Consider the following 14,709-nt stretch of genomic DNA (forward strand, 5'->3'; position numbering starts at 1 on the left):
GCAGACCGCTTGACTGGCACGCAACCTACCTCTCTCTGCCACAGGCGTGAGGAGCCATGGTCTGTGTGTGCCTCATCAACAAGATTCCCTGCAGTAACTTGCCAAGATTTTTTATGACAGCCATTCTAGTTCTATCACCCTAGCAGGTGCAAGGTAACACAACTGCCTCCGGGTTCCGACCGAGCAACATTGCATACCTCCCTGATTTAAAGGGGAACTTGCTGTGGTTAGACCTCCATACATCTCAGAGATGTGGGAATAGCTTCCACACAAGGACGCATGTTGCTCTGTGCCGAGATTCTACCTGTCCCCAAGTCTATAAGTCAAAGCCTGGCGACTGGAGGTCCATCCTGGTGTTAAAGCACTGTGTGTGTGGGAGAGGAAAGGGATTTATTTACACTTGCTGCTTTTTATGCTTGTTGCGTTCTGTGTTGTCTTGCCGAACATTGCCAAACGTGCCGTGCTGGTGCCAGATGTGTGGCGACACTTGCATCCTTAGGTTGTGCTGGTTGTTAATATAAACGACAGATTTCACTGTATGTTTCAAACAAGTGTGATAAACAAATGAATCTGAATCTGAACCTGTCCCCAGTGCTGTGAAGGATAGGCTGACTGTGTTGCCATGCAACATCCCATTCAGCTGGACATTCTCTACCTATAGTTTGTGGAAATGTTCATTTCAAGAAACACCTCGGACCACAGGTCCATCAGGGCAGTGGTCAGCTCAGAACCTCCGGCAAAAATGTGAGACAAAAACATGTGGATCCTGTGGGATAGTTCCTGAGCAGACAGTCTAGGTGAGCTGGACAAGTGCCTCATCAGCAGGGCTCCCAGAATGCACTGAGACCCTGTTTGGCTGTAAGTGAGAAGAGCCCTCCTGGTCAGATCCTTCCTGAAAATGCTGGACTGCCAGTACATCAAGATGTCCATAAGGGAATGTTGCCAACTGGCACATTCCAGGCTGGAATGATAGACTTTAAAAGCAGGACAGGCTAGAATGAAGGCACCGTTGAGATTTGCACTCAAGATCTCCGGTTTACTGGACAAGATCTTTACCAACTAACCAATCTTCCCACTGTCGTAACATGGATATGGTTCCCCTTATCCCTACTGCCACCAACATTCCCTCTAATTTTTTTACAGCTATGTGGACCAACCATTGTTCTGAGCAGCAAATTTTTACACAGCCTGAAAACTGTGTGCCACTTTAAATTAACATTATATTAAAAATATTTCCAGCTGCACGACGGCAACGCAGGCGATTTGCACCGCAGCATTTCAGTTACTGCACAGCCGTGTACCCGTGCAGCGTAGAGATAACAGTGCCTACCACCCCATGCACTTCTGTATCCAAAAGGTCATTCTCAGAACCTCTGCCGGCTCTAGCGGGGTCCTACCATGAAGCACATCTTTCCTTCTGCCACCACCTGCCCCTCTCCACTTTCAATAGGAATCACTCTCTATTTAGCTCTGTTGTCCACTTGTCCCTCCTGGCACTTCTCCCTAGCAGCAAGACAAGTGCTACACTTGCCTTTATACCTCCTCCTTCACATCCATTCAAAGTCCCAAACAGTCCTTCCAAATGAGGCAACACTACCTTTGAGTCTGTTAGGTTCATCCACTGTATCTGGTGCTTTTGGAGCATCCTCCTCTATATCGGTGACACCCGACGCAGGATGGGGGAAATTGCTTCTTTGAGGACCTTCACTGTCTACCACAAAAGGGAGGATCTCCAGCTGGTTACCCATTTCAGTTCAATTTCCAGATCCCATACCAACATGTTTGACCATGACCTCCTCTAGTGCCACGATGAGGTCAAACTCAGGTTCCATTTGGGTAGCCTTCAACCTTATGGTATGACTATTGATTTCTCTATCTTCTGGCAATTACTCCCCCTCTCCCTTCCTCCCTTCTTTTTCTATTCTTTATTCTGGTTACCCCGTCTCCCTTCTCTTCTCAACAGCCTGTTACCTTTCTCCCTCATTCCCTTCTTTCTTCCCTTTATTCCATGGTCCACTGTGCTTTCCTATTAGAGATCCCCTTCTTCAGCTTTTTATCTCTTCCACCCATCATCTCCCAGCTTATTATTTCATCCCCTTCCAGACCTATGCTCCTTCCCTTTCACCTGGTTTCACTATCACCTGCTGGCTTCAGCCCCTTCCTTTCCATTCCTGATAAAAGGTCTTGGCTTGAGGTGTTGACTGTTTATTCCCCTCCATAGATGCTGCTTGATGTGCTGAGCTCCTCCAGAATTTGTGTGTGTTTCTCAAATGCAGGGAGTCAGAGAGAGGGGAAAAAACACAGGGAAAGAAAAAGGGGAGAGAGTCAGGCGGAGTGTCAGAGACATGAGAAAGGAAAGCCGATGGAAGAGAGAACTTAGACCTCAATACTGAACTGTAGTGTAAGGCCCTTCTGCTATCAAAGACTGAGGGGCTAAGCCCTGTGTAAAAGCTTTTCATACACATGGTTTGCATCATGCATGAATTGCAAAGGTGTTCTGTGCACAGAACGAACTCCCACCACAAACGTAAAAGGTGAATAACATCATGAATGTAAAGAGAGCCCCACTCTCTGCACTTCTTGTATATATTCAATGGATAACGTTTATTTATCAAATTTAAAACAAATTCTAGAAGATGAGTGAAATATTCCAAGGTGCAGGAGTATGTGCTGAGGGCAGATTGAAGCTTGTTGCAGCCATTGCAAAGACTTGGCAGGAAAGGACCCGCAGTCTAAGGACACTGAAGGGATGAACCCTGTCTAACAACTCCAGATACTACATAGATGATTAGTTAAGAAAGAAATGTGAGAGACTTTCGGTCAAGATCGCGCCTGTGTACAGCACTCCTTTGGTCAACGTCTTCTGGATGGATTATGAAACCATATATTTCACTTCCTTTCTGTCCTTTATGATTGTTTTTTTGTCTTGAATGTGAATCTGGAACTGTTGGAGCCTGTAATTTGCAGTTTGGAGATTGTTTGGGTGTTTCAGCGCTCTGCAGTCTCTGAGAGGTTTCCAGGAGACAGATGCAGCGTGTGCGAAGCTTGTGGCGAGAAGACTGTGGGATGGGCCATGAGTCAATGTTTGACTCCATTTTGCCGATTAAAATATCTATTGTTCAGCAATTAAGGTGATGAAGGATATTAAAACATTGAGGTGAATGTAAAAGGTGAGCGTTGGCTGCCTGTCTTTTGATCACTGGTGGGATCATTCTGCTGCCGGGAAGGGGAGACTGCCTTTTGATTTACTGGTAGGATTGCTGTGCTACAGAGAGGGGAGACTGCCTTTTGATTGCTGGGAGATTGTTCTCCTACCGGAGAGGGGAGGGGAGACTGCCACTTAATCACTGGGGGGGGGGGGGGGGTCGCTCTGCTGTCAGAGATAGGTGACTGCCTTTACATCACTGGGGGGGGGGGGGGGGTCGCTCTTCTACCGTAGAAGAGAGACTGCTTTTTGATCGCTGGTGGGAAAGGCTGCCACTGTGCCTGGAGAATGTTAGCCAGGTTTTCTGTGTTTTGGATATGGACTTGGACTATAGACTATTTTTCCCCAGTCTTATATTTTTTTATATTCTGTTTCTCGCCTGATCTTTCTCACTTTTTTTGAGTGCGGGAGAGGGCAATTTGATGGCTGCTGTGCCTGTTCTGTTGTTGTTGGGTATTTTTGTGGGGGGAGGAGAGATTCGGAGGCTGATGATCGTGCTGCTGTCCTTTTCTTTCTTAGTTTTGTGGCTATCTGATGAAGAAGAATTTCAGAGATGTATATTTTGTTAGTAAATAAACCTTTGAACTTTTGAGGCTGATGTGTTAAGAAAGAATGTATTTAATTAATTTGTAAAATAAACATTGAGAAAGATACATCAAGATTATAGTCACTGGATAGATTACACATAAAGTATATTTTTGGAAAAACAAAATTCAAGAAGGCACAAGCAATGGGACCGCTTTTGCTAGGAAGACTGGGAACAGATTCAAAGGTAGTTGTCGAGCTTCACCCTAGACAGCTACATGAAACCGGAGATGCAAAAGACAGCACATGGTGGAATCAGGGGTAACAAACAAACTGCTGGAGGGGCAGGCAGCATCTGCGGGGGAAATCGATAGTCAATTCTTCTGGTTGAGACCCTTCATCTGGACTTCAGCATTTTGTTTGTTGCTCATAACGTGGAATTCTATGCTGTCTGAGCTGTTCCCAGAGGCACCCACTCTGACAAATATCAACTGTTGCTGGGAAACAGTTATGGCTTCACCCTCAGGTACAGCTGAAACTCTGCAATATGCTGGTTCACCCCAAGATCATGACAACACGCTAAGGGATGTGCTGAAGCTGAGCACAAGAACTGTAAGGGCTCTGTGTGCCCTGTGCATGTGAAGTGACAAGAAAGTATGTTAAAACCCCTTGAATCGTGGTGATCAAAGATAACATAAAAATGATAGTTGATGATGTGTTAATGTTAAGTAAGTGGAAGAACATGACTTGTGATGAAAATTTCTCAAATGTTTATATGTATCATCATAGGCATCCGTTAGTCTCATGAGACCATGGATTTGCACCTTGGAAGGTTTCCAGGGCACAGGTCTGGGCAAGGTTGTATGGAAGACCAGCAGTTACCCACGCTGCAAGTCTGCCCTCTCCACGACACCAATGTTGTCCAAGGGAAGGGCATTAGGACCCATACAGCTTGGCACCGCTGTCATTGCAGAGCACTGTGTGATTAAGTGCCTTGCTCAAGGACACAACACGCTGCCTCAGCTAAGGCTCGAACTAGCGACCTTCAGATCACTAGACGAACGCCTTAACCACTTAGCCACACGCCAACACTTATATATACACACTTTATATGCATATATATGTTTATTTTTTTGAATGAATTATTTGTTTGAAATTCTTTAATATCTACAGGACATTAGATCACCATTATGGAACCTAAAACATAAAACAACATAGAATCAGGCACCTTCACACACGATGCATTACACCAAACACAATGTTGAATTAAACTCCAACCCTCCGGCTTACACTGGACGTAAGCCTTATTTCCCCCCCCCACACCATTGCCTGAATATTCACACTATTATCTTTCAGCCTCATTAACGTTACTATTGTACCTTAGTAGCCCATTCCAGCCACGTACCACTCTCTGAGTCAAAAACAACACATGCCTCACATATTTGCTTTAAACCTCTCCCCCCATCACCTTTCGCACTTAACATTTCCACTCTGGGAAGATCATCTCAAGGGTACACAAAGACAGGGAATTCAAGGCGAGTGCTGATAACGGTATTCTCATTCCAGGACAAGCACAACTGATGCATCATCTGAGACAGGACTGCTAACTGTACTTTGCATGCTCATAACTACGTTACAAACACCTACCACTAACTTTCAAGGAGCCCCACACATCAATTCAAGAACATGACATCAGTCTATGAACATTAGCACATGCCAATATCTCTAAGCATTTTCCCAAGACACTGTGCAAAGTTGAGTATTAAACTCACAGTTTCACTATTAATGTCAGTCACTCTATTTTTATTCACCAATCAGAAATGAAATGTCCGATACTGTTTCCGGATTTGTACATCACCGCAGTTATTGACTGGCGATGCTATCCAACTCCACTGTTTCACAGCAGCTAACAATAATGCCAAGTAGACTTACTGGATCAAAAAGCTGAGCTGTCTAAATAAACCAGCAACCTCATCAATCAACTCACAATATTGGAGACATATGTGCTGATTCCCCTACCAGCGAAGTGCTGGAGCTGGTTTCCTGGTGTGTACACCCTGTAGAGGATTAACTCCCTAAAAGGTAATCCAAAGAGTGTGGGACTCATAGGAAGCAAGCTGGGTAATCGTAGGCCCTGAACTTAAACTGTCATACATGCTGAAGTTGATAATGTTACTCTATAGGCATAGGATATAAGTGGAACAGTGAAAAGGGAAAAAGCACTCAGCGATATAATTCTTCCCAACAAAAAGGTAAAGAGGTGTGGAACTTACATGTTGCAGTAGTGTTGCTGGGAACAATTATAATATCCGCAGTGCGAGGGTCGCGCACGATGTCTTGCCAATGAATGGTGTTGACGTAGCATAGAAACTTGTTCTGGTCAATGTAGATGCCTCCATTCAGGATTTCTGTAATATTGAGCACAAGTTTGAAGTTACTCCAAAGTGATCTCCATCATTGCTATAGCAACCTACTCCAGGCACAAAGGCAGAAAAAACATTTTACAATCCCCAAGATCAGTGCAGACTCTCCTCATTTCCCTAAGAGTTGGCCTCCACCATACTGAACTTCGCAGAGGACTTTGGGCACCTGATCCAGTATATCCATCGTTTATTGTCAAAGGCATACAAACCCAGGGTATACATGTCATGAAAAATAACTTTTTGATGACACTATTGCAAGTTGTGAAAGAGTTTTTTTTCCAAAAATACTTTATTCAGAAATATTACAAAATAAAAATAATTACATACAGGAAAAGAAAACCATTCGTTGACTGTGAGTCCTTATTCAATACAGTTATTAACAATAAAAATTTTGCGTTGATTCTGTTCATTTACAAATGAAAGATGTTAGCGTTCTATCACTGTGATACAACTGCTCCCTGTGAAGTGTCTTTGGAGTCTTTTGAGTGAAGTAGAATAAAGGATTTAAACTGCACCTTTAACTTATTCTGAATGCTTCAACATAACCTGTACTTTAAGGGTAGTTAAGTAAAACAATGAGGCTTCTGATTTACTGAGTCGAAGAAATAAATGTAGGAGCAGGAATCTCCCCTGCCCCACGACTTTTATATTGCTGCAGGTGGAACCCTTGATGTAGAATTGGCACTCAAGTGATAAGGAAATTCTTGTTCCCATAGCTACAGATTCCGGCTGGGATAACATGTATAAGAAGCATATAAACTATGCTGACCTGTTGAGCTCATTCACGTTCAACAAACTTCATTTCCCTCTCAGTAATATTTCAAAGAAAGGGATATACTTTCACTAATCCTGCATGATGAACAACTGTCAGGGGCCATTGGGCTTCTTGCGAGCAGTGTGGTTGCAATCAGTCAGAAGACTGGTGGGTGAGACGCTGCTCTTTCAAAAATGTTCTCTCAAGGTACAGTTTAAAAATTTTCCCTCCCTTTGCATTGTCTCATTTCTTCTCTGAAGTCATTGGTTATCTTTATCCAAGTGTGGATTCTTGCACTGGAGTTGTTGGGATATGTTTTTATTTGTTTCTCGGTGTCTGGGTTTGGCTGGGAAGGCCAGCATTGATTGTCCACCCCCTAACTGCCCTTGGTCAGGCTGGTCACTAGTTCAGCATACAATATGCTGGAGATACTCAGCCAGCCAATTAGCATCCGTGGGGGGAAAGGAATTGTCAAAGTTTCAGGTCGAAACCCTGCCTCAGGACTGATTTCTGCACCAGCTGTCTCTTGTGACTCCACGCTTACCAAGCTATTTCAGAATGCATTTAAGAGTGAACCACAACCCTGGGTCCAGAACCAAAGTGAATAACTTCACACAACCTATGGACTCACTTTCAAGGACTCGACAACTCACGTTCTCAATACTATTTATTTACCGTTTATTATTATGATTTGTTATTATCATTGTATTTGCACAGTTTATCATCTTGTGTACATTGATTTCTTGTTTGTCTTTGTGTGCAGTTTTTCATTGATTCTTTGTTATACTATGAATGGACTTTCCTGTATTTCTTTGTTGTACTATGAATGCCTGCAAGAAAATGAATCTCAGTGTAGTACATGATGCCAATAAATTGATAATACAATTACTTTGAACTTTGAGTCATGTGGGGACCACGTCAGTAAGGGCAGCAGATCTCCTCTCGTGGAGGGCATTAGTGAACAAGGCAGGTTTTTAGGACAATCAAGTAATTTTGTGATTCATTAAACCCTGTCTGATGATTCATGGATCTGTACTTGCAACAACAAATCTGATCTCCACCCCTGAACTGGAAATCTCACATCATGTTTATACAGCATTTTCTCATTTTTTATGACATAAAGGGCCATTCACCCATTCAGATCTTCGTCAATTCATGGTGAAATCCCTTCAGTCCCATTCCCCCACTTTTCCTGTAACCCATGCTCTCTCACGTCTCCTATGCTTATAACGGATGTGGGGTCTTCGGTGGAGAGTGAGATCACGGCGTAGCTTCAGCAATGATGCAGCTGGGTGCTGTTACGTATGCGCGGAGCAAGAATGACATCAGAACAGCATGATTATTCCGAGACGAAGAAACATTCACACTTGAAAGTCCAAGCAAAGGAGAGTGCCTCCCCTGCCTATCAGACTCAATCGATTTACCGCATGATCAACCGGCCATATGCGCACTTGACACATTCTCGCAACCGATCAGAAACACTGAATCCCTCTTCCCTTAAAAGGAAGGAAATAAGTGGGGTGAACTGAGAAAAATCAATCCTACTTGGTACTGGTTTACTAGCCAGTGAACCCCTGTGAACCACTGCAGGGGACGGTTCACCTCTGTGTGCCTTATTGGTTAGCTCACGATGAGGGCACTGGGCTGTGGATCTCCACTAGATGAAACCTCATTGGTATTCTGCTTAATGTGTCAGTCACCACAATTTCTATTTATTTATTTATTTAGAGACAGCATGGAACAGAACCTTCCAGCCCAATGAACTACACTACCCAGCAACTCAACTGTCTAACCCTAGACTAATCATAGGACACTTTACAATGGCCAACTAACCTTCTAACCAGTACATCTTGGGACGTGGGAGGAAACTGGAGCATTCCAGAAATATACTTCACGGTGTAAAGATAGGCAGATAAGGTCAATATCCATTGTTGCATTCTGGGTAATATCTGTTGGATACCTCGTCTCTCCCCATTAAGCCAGCAAAGGCTTATGAACTGTGTGGGATTTTAAATGGACACCCAGATAGGTCCAATGGAAGCACTTGATGCCAAACATAATGGCTAGGACTTCTCGGTCGAGCTGAGGATAATCGTCTCAGCCTGAGACATTGTTCTGGAAGCAAAAGCCATACAGGGCAGCATCACATTTCATCAATATAGAATCAGAATCAGAATTACTGGTATATATATATATATAACACTATAAATTACAATAAGAATTATCTTTTTAAAAATTAACTAAGTAGTGAAAAAAGAGAGGGGAAAATAGTACGGTAGTAGAATGCATGGGCTCATTGTCCATTCAGAAATCTGATGGCAGAGGACACTTAGTGGGTCTTGAAAAAACTGCAGCTGGCAGTTCTCCTTAAGCTTGAACTCAGCCACCAGACCACAGTATTGATCAATGCATTGGTGTGGAAAACTAACTGGTGTTTTTGCTAATAGAGAATTCAATGCAGGCTTTCCTCCCAATATAGATGATGCAGGGCAGGACCGATGTCATCCTTTTAATCTAATTTCTGCCCAGTAAATTAGGCTGTTGGCCTTCCCGAGTTACATGCACCAGTAAGTGAAACAGATCCTCCTGGTGAACCGCTTCTGCCATGAAGGCCCCACATACATCCAGTGTCACTGTGGAACACCGGCGGTCATAATTTTGTAATCTGGCGTTAAGGATAATTCGCTTGGCAAGGTGACAGCTGATCCTGTATCCAGCTCAAATTTCAAGGGCTGGCTGAGTGTAGCCAAGTAAGGAGGCTGCTTTCAGTGGCTCAAGTCATCGGTTTGGAAAATAGCGTCCACTTCTTTGCTCCAGCCGTCACTTCGATGGTCGAATTGCGCCATTTTCCCATGGTGCATTGCTACACAAACCACACCTCCTCGAAGTGGCCTACCTTCTGACAGAGCTGGTAGACTAACTTTTTTTTATTATTCATTTTTTTATTGCAACACCAACAAATTACATTCAATACAACCAATTGCCAATTACTTTTTGACTGTTTAACCCAGCCACCCCCCAACCTTCATCACCATCCCCCCTCCACCCCTCTCTCCTCCCCATCCCCCTCCCCTCCACCAACCAACTGAACAGTAGTACATACACAGACAAAGCATTCCTATTTTAACGAAAGATCTTTTAAGTTAGATATCAAATTTGTCCACATTGAGATTGTGTTTGGTCGTGCATCATTTACTCTTGCTGCTGAAAGCTCCAGGTAAGAAATGTCCAAAAAGCTCAGAAGCCAGTGAGTATTTGAAATATCATGGGGAGGTTTCCAACGCTGGACTACAATCTTCTTAGTTGCAGTCAGGCCTGCCAGCCAGACTTTGCATGTTTTTTTCCGTAAGGGAAAGGTGGAGTCATCATTTAGAAGCTGTTTCTAATTTATCTGTGTTGCTCATCTTCCCTTGGATCTGTTGTTGTAAGCTGGTGGTGGAAGAACTGGTAGACTATCTTTTGATGATTGCATTGGGCCTGTGGAGGTAGCTCTGTGGAGCCTTACATTATGTTGACTGTGTGGGCTTCAGGTTGGTATCCTTCGGCAAATAGTGATGTTTTTGGGAGGGGGCTTTTGTTCCAGTACTGCCTGAATCAGTAGAGACAGGGGTTTGCTGAATCTGTGTAAGGCCTTTCTTGAATGCCTCCCAATAGCATTCTTTGTTTCAGAACAAATCATGCTTTTCTGACAGGAGATTCGCCTGTGTCCTCTCATCATGGACTCCAACAATCAAGGCCCTCTCTTTCTCTCGCTGCCCCCCCCCGCAAGATCCTTCCTAACCTGCCGAGTGCTTCCAACGTAGTTTTTTTCAGATTTTCAGAACCTGCAGGAATTCTTTTGTATGTTTTTCAACTTATTCTGAATAGTTGCTCTGAGTAGAGCTTTGTTCAGTAGAGAAAGATTCAAGGAAAACAAAAATGAGGCAGGTGACTCCTGAGTCAAAGGCTGGTGGTTGAAAGCTTCAACGTTGAAGGTGGATGATAAAAATCAGGGGAACATAGTACAGTTATCAGTGAACTATCAGCAGCAGAAACATGGGACTTAGCAGGACTTCTCCCTTACAGAACATTGTAACTCAATGCCTCCAAGGAGTTGACCTACAGCACCTACAACTGGCACTCATGCCGTCAGACTGGAGGCAACCCTGGTGGAACTTAAATAGGAATGGCTATTAAAATGGCTGGCCCCAGGAAATCCTCCCTGTTGTGGATAGAGCGAAGGTGCTCAACAAAGCAGTCCTGTAATCTACATCAGGATGATTGCAAGAACATCAATTTCTCTAATTTCCAGTAATATTTACTCCTCCCCTTCCCTATTCTTCCATTCCCCATTCTGGCCCCCCCCCCCCAACTCACCTCTTCTCTTCTCCTCACCTGGTGCCCCTCCTCCTTCCCTTTTCCCCAAAGTTCACTCTCCTCTTCTTCAGTTGTTTTCCTTCTGCACCTATCAGCTCCCAACTTCTTACTTCATCCTCCTTCCCCACCTTCTTATTCTGGCTTCTTCACATTTTCGTTTCAGTCCTGGTGAACAGTCTCGGCCCAAAACATTGACTGTTTAGTAATTTGCATGGATGCTGCCAGACCAGCTGAGATGCCCCAGCATCTTGTCTGTGTTACTCCGATTGTTGATAATGTTGGCTCCTCATCTCAGCCCCAAGGTGAAGGGCAGGACATGTTCAAGGTGGCGTCAAAAGGCAGCTCTTCTTCAGTTGCTTTATCTGGTGACCTCTGCTCATCGTGTGAGGAGGAGTGAGGCACCACCACTGAACAGCCCCCACCAGCACCTGCCCTGGAGAATGCTATGCAGTAGATGTGGGGCTGGGCCAAACCCTGGCTCTCAATGAATCCCCCCACTGTGTTAATCACATGCTGACCCTCACCCCACCAGCTCAAGACCTGCCTCAACCTACCACCCATGTCCTCACCCTCACCTTCTTCCCTGTCCCTCCCCTGATTCTCACTAACCCTCAGGTCTCCACACATCTTACTCTCCTGCCAACCTCCCTCCCCACCGGCTCACCTCCCTCTCATACCCTTTTTCTCTCTGCAGTTCAGGCAGATTCCTGATTGACTGCAAATAGGGTCGACTTATTCCACAAGTATCTAGAGACCTGGGCTAATAATCCAAAGATACGAGTTTTGCTCGCATTGAAGACGGGGAATTGAAACTGAGATAATTAAATAAACAATGAAATAAAAGGCTAATATTGTTTTGGTTATCAAGGGATGAAGGATTAGTTCAGGAAAGTGGTTCTAAGGTAAAAGAACAGCAATTAAGCCATTGAGTGTGGGAGCAGGCATGAGTGGGCAACTGGCTTCCTCTTCCTAACATTTCTTACTTTCTAATGTCAGTGAATGAAACAAAAGAATTACTGGAGAAACTCAACTGACTCTAATATTTTTAAGGAAGAAATCTACCTTCTTCACTCTAGTTGACGTGTGACTGTAGAGCCACAGCAGTGTGGATACTTTTAACTGCACTCACTTCATTAAACAGTGGCAGCACTCACATCCTGCACACTAACAAAGTGCACATTCCACCTTACCCCACTTACCTCAGTGCCATGGCTGGTTTAAACTCTGGAACGACTGGATCATCAGCTGTCATCAGTGTGAGAGAACCCCCATTCCCACTAAGTCATACATATGGAACAATTTCCCAAGTTCACCACTGAGCCCGGTGTAAAGGATCAGAGGTCTCCAGCTAGTGCAGAAATTCCATCAGACCTCTCCTATCACCTGAGAGATTACCACCTCAGTTCCTGTATCTCTGCTCCTCAATTAACTCTGCATGTCCAGGCAACTTCCTGGTAAATCTATGATGCACTCCCACAAATGAATCTTCATCCTTCCCCAGGTGTGGTGTCCACAACAGTTCTCCAAACTATAGGAGACGACTAATTCTTTTTATCTCCAGGAAAACCTCGATCCACAGGACTCTAACCATGAAGGTCAATATTCAAACAATCCTTTTGATTACTCACTGTAACTGCTGTGGCTATTTAATGGTCTGCATACAATTACCACATAGTCTCCTTGATCTCCCCCGCATTTGGCTTTGCATCACTTGGAAAGAATTCTGTGTCATCCTCGTGTCCAACGTGAATGGTGTTACATTGGCCTTGTTGAAATTCATTTGCCATGGCTTTGGCCATTCACTTGTCATTCACTTTGGGAAGAGAAATCAAAAGACAGGCTATCATTTAAATAAATTAAGGCTGCAGATGAGTGGAGTGCAGAGCAATCACGGCGTCCTTTTACATGAATCAGAAGAAAATTGAACAGGTATAAAAGGAGAGGTTGGACAAGCTTGGATCATTTTTTTTTTCTGGAGCATCAGAGGCTAAGGTTTGACCTGATAAACATGTTTAACATTTTGAGAGACATTTCCCATGATATGTATTTACAAATATGTCAGACATTTAATCTTTAGATTAAATCTATTTAATATTTAGAAGTTACAGGTATTTGATGGATATATTAAATATTAGAGGGCATAACTTTAAGGTGAGAGGGGGAAAGATTTCTGAGGTAAATTCTGATTGTATACAAAGAATGGGAGGCACTTGGAACATGCTACCAAGGGAGGAAGTCAAAGCAGATGCTATAGTTATGTCTACAGTAAGAGGCATCAAGACAGGCACATCAGCAGGCAGAAAATAAAAGGATATGGACCATGTGCAGGCAGGAGGGATTAGCTTAATTTGGCGTCCTGTCAGGAAAGACATTGTGGACGGTTCTTTTTCTAGTTGCAACAAGAAGTTAAGAAGGTACAAGGCATATTAGCTTTTAGTGAGAGAGAGCTGGAGACAGTATTACATTGATCAGGGTGTTGGTAAGACCACACCTGATGTACTGTGCCTAATTTTGCTCCCCTTATTTAAGATATGCCAGCACCAGGGGCAGTCCAGAATAGATTGCTAGTCTAACTCATGTGGACAAGAGGGCTTTTCAATTACAAGTAGCAAAAGAAAGTATATCTACATTCTTTGGAGTTTAGAAGAATGACAGGTGATCTTACTAAAACATTGAAGATCCTAGGGAGCATGACAGGATAGATGCCAGGATGTCTCTGCTAGTCTTGAAGGAGGGGACATAGTTATAAGAGGCCAATCAAGTCACTTAGAATAATGATGCTTGGGAAGTTCCTTCTTGCAGAGGGTGGTGAATCTCTGGAAATCTCAATCCCAGAGATTTGTGGAAGCTAGATTGATAGAGGTATTTAAAGAAGTAGATACATTTTTGAAAGATTGAGAGCTGTGTGGGACAGGTACAGGAGAGAAGATAAAACCTGGGTGGGCCAGAATGTTGGAGCAGTCTTGCAGATTCAGGTGGCCCATCCCTGCTCCTGTTTTCCTTCTGTTCTTGTACTCACTCACTCTAGTTGTAATTCGATGCTTCTATCTTCACCTAACTGTGCCAGGTATAATGTTCAGGCTAAGTTCATTGTGATAGGTATACATACATGGTGTATAGATGCCACGTAAATTAGCTTTCTGAAGCAGCAGTATGGTACACTACAAACAGGATAAACATAAATTAATGTAAACATAAATGAACAGAAAATATACAACACTTAAATGACAAAATAAATATAATGTCAAATATAATATATATAGTGCAAGCTGAGAGAGAGAGAGAGAGAGGGGTAAAGAAATATATTTGCCATCAGCAAACTTGGATAAGTGACTCTTTTATTCCACACATTGAATAATTGGTGACTTCACACACTCGACCCTGAAAGTAGCCAAACTCTGACAACCTGTATACCTGCCTACTGTCCCTGACTTATGTTGCTCAAC

At 43.6% G+C, this 14,709-nt stretch overlaps 1 protein-coding gene across 3 annotated transcripts in view; it reads right to left on the reverse strand.

Moving 5' to 3' along the window:
• The window catches only part of LOC140199341 (receptor tyrosine-protein kinase erbB-4-like), a 986,886-nt gene that overhangs the window by 378,567 nt on the left and 593,610 nt on the right, over positions 1–14,709 (reverse strand). For all 3 annotated transcript variants that reach the window (XM_072261212.1, XM_072261213.1, XM_072261211.1), the window contains exon 4: positions 6,004–6,138. In XM_072261212.1, the coding sequence (XP_072117313.1) occupies positions 6,004–6,138 (135 nt within the window). The remainder of the gene's footprint in view (positions 1–6,003; positions 6,139–14,709) is intronic.

The sequence above is a fragment of the Mobula birostris genome, chromosome 6, assembly GCF_030028105.1.
Source record: "Mobula birostris isolate sMobBir1 chromosome 6, sMobBir1.hap1, whole genome shotgun sequence".
Classification (NCBI taxonomy): Eukaryota; Metazoa; Chordata; class Chondrichthyes; order Myliobatiformes; family Myliobatidae; genus Mobula; species Mobula birostris.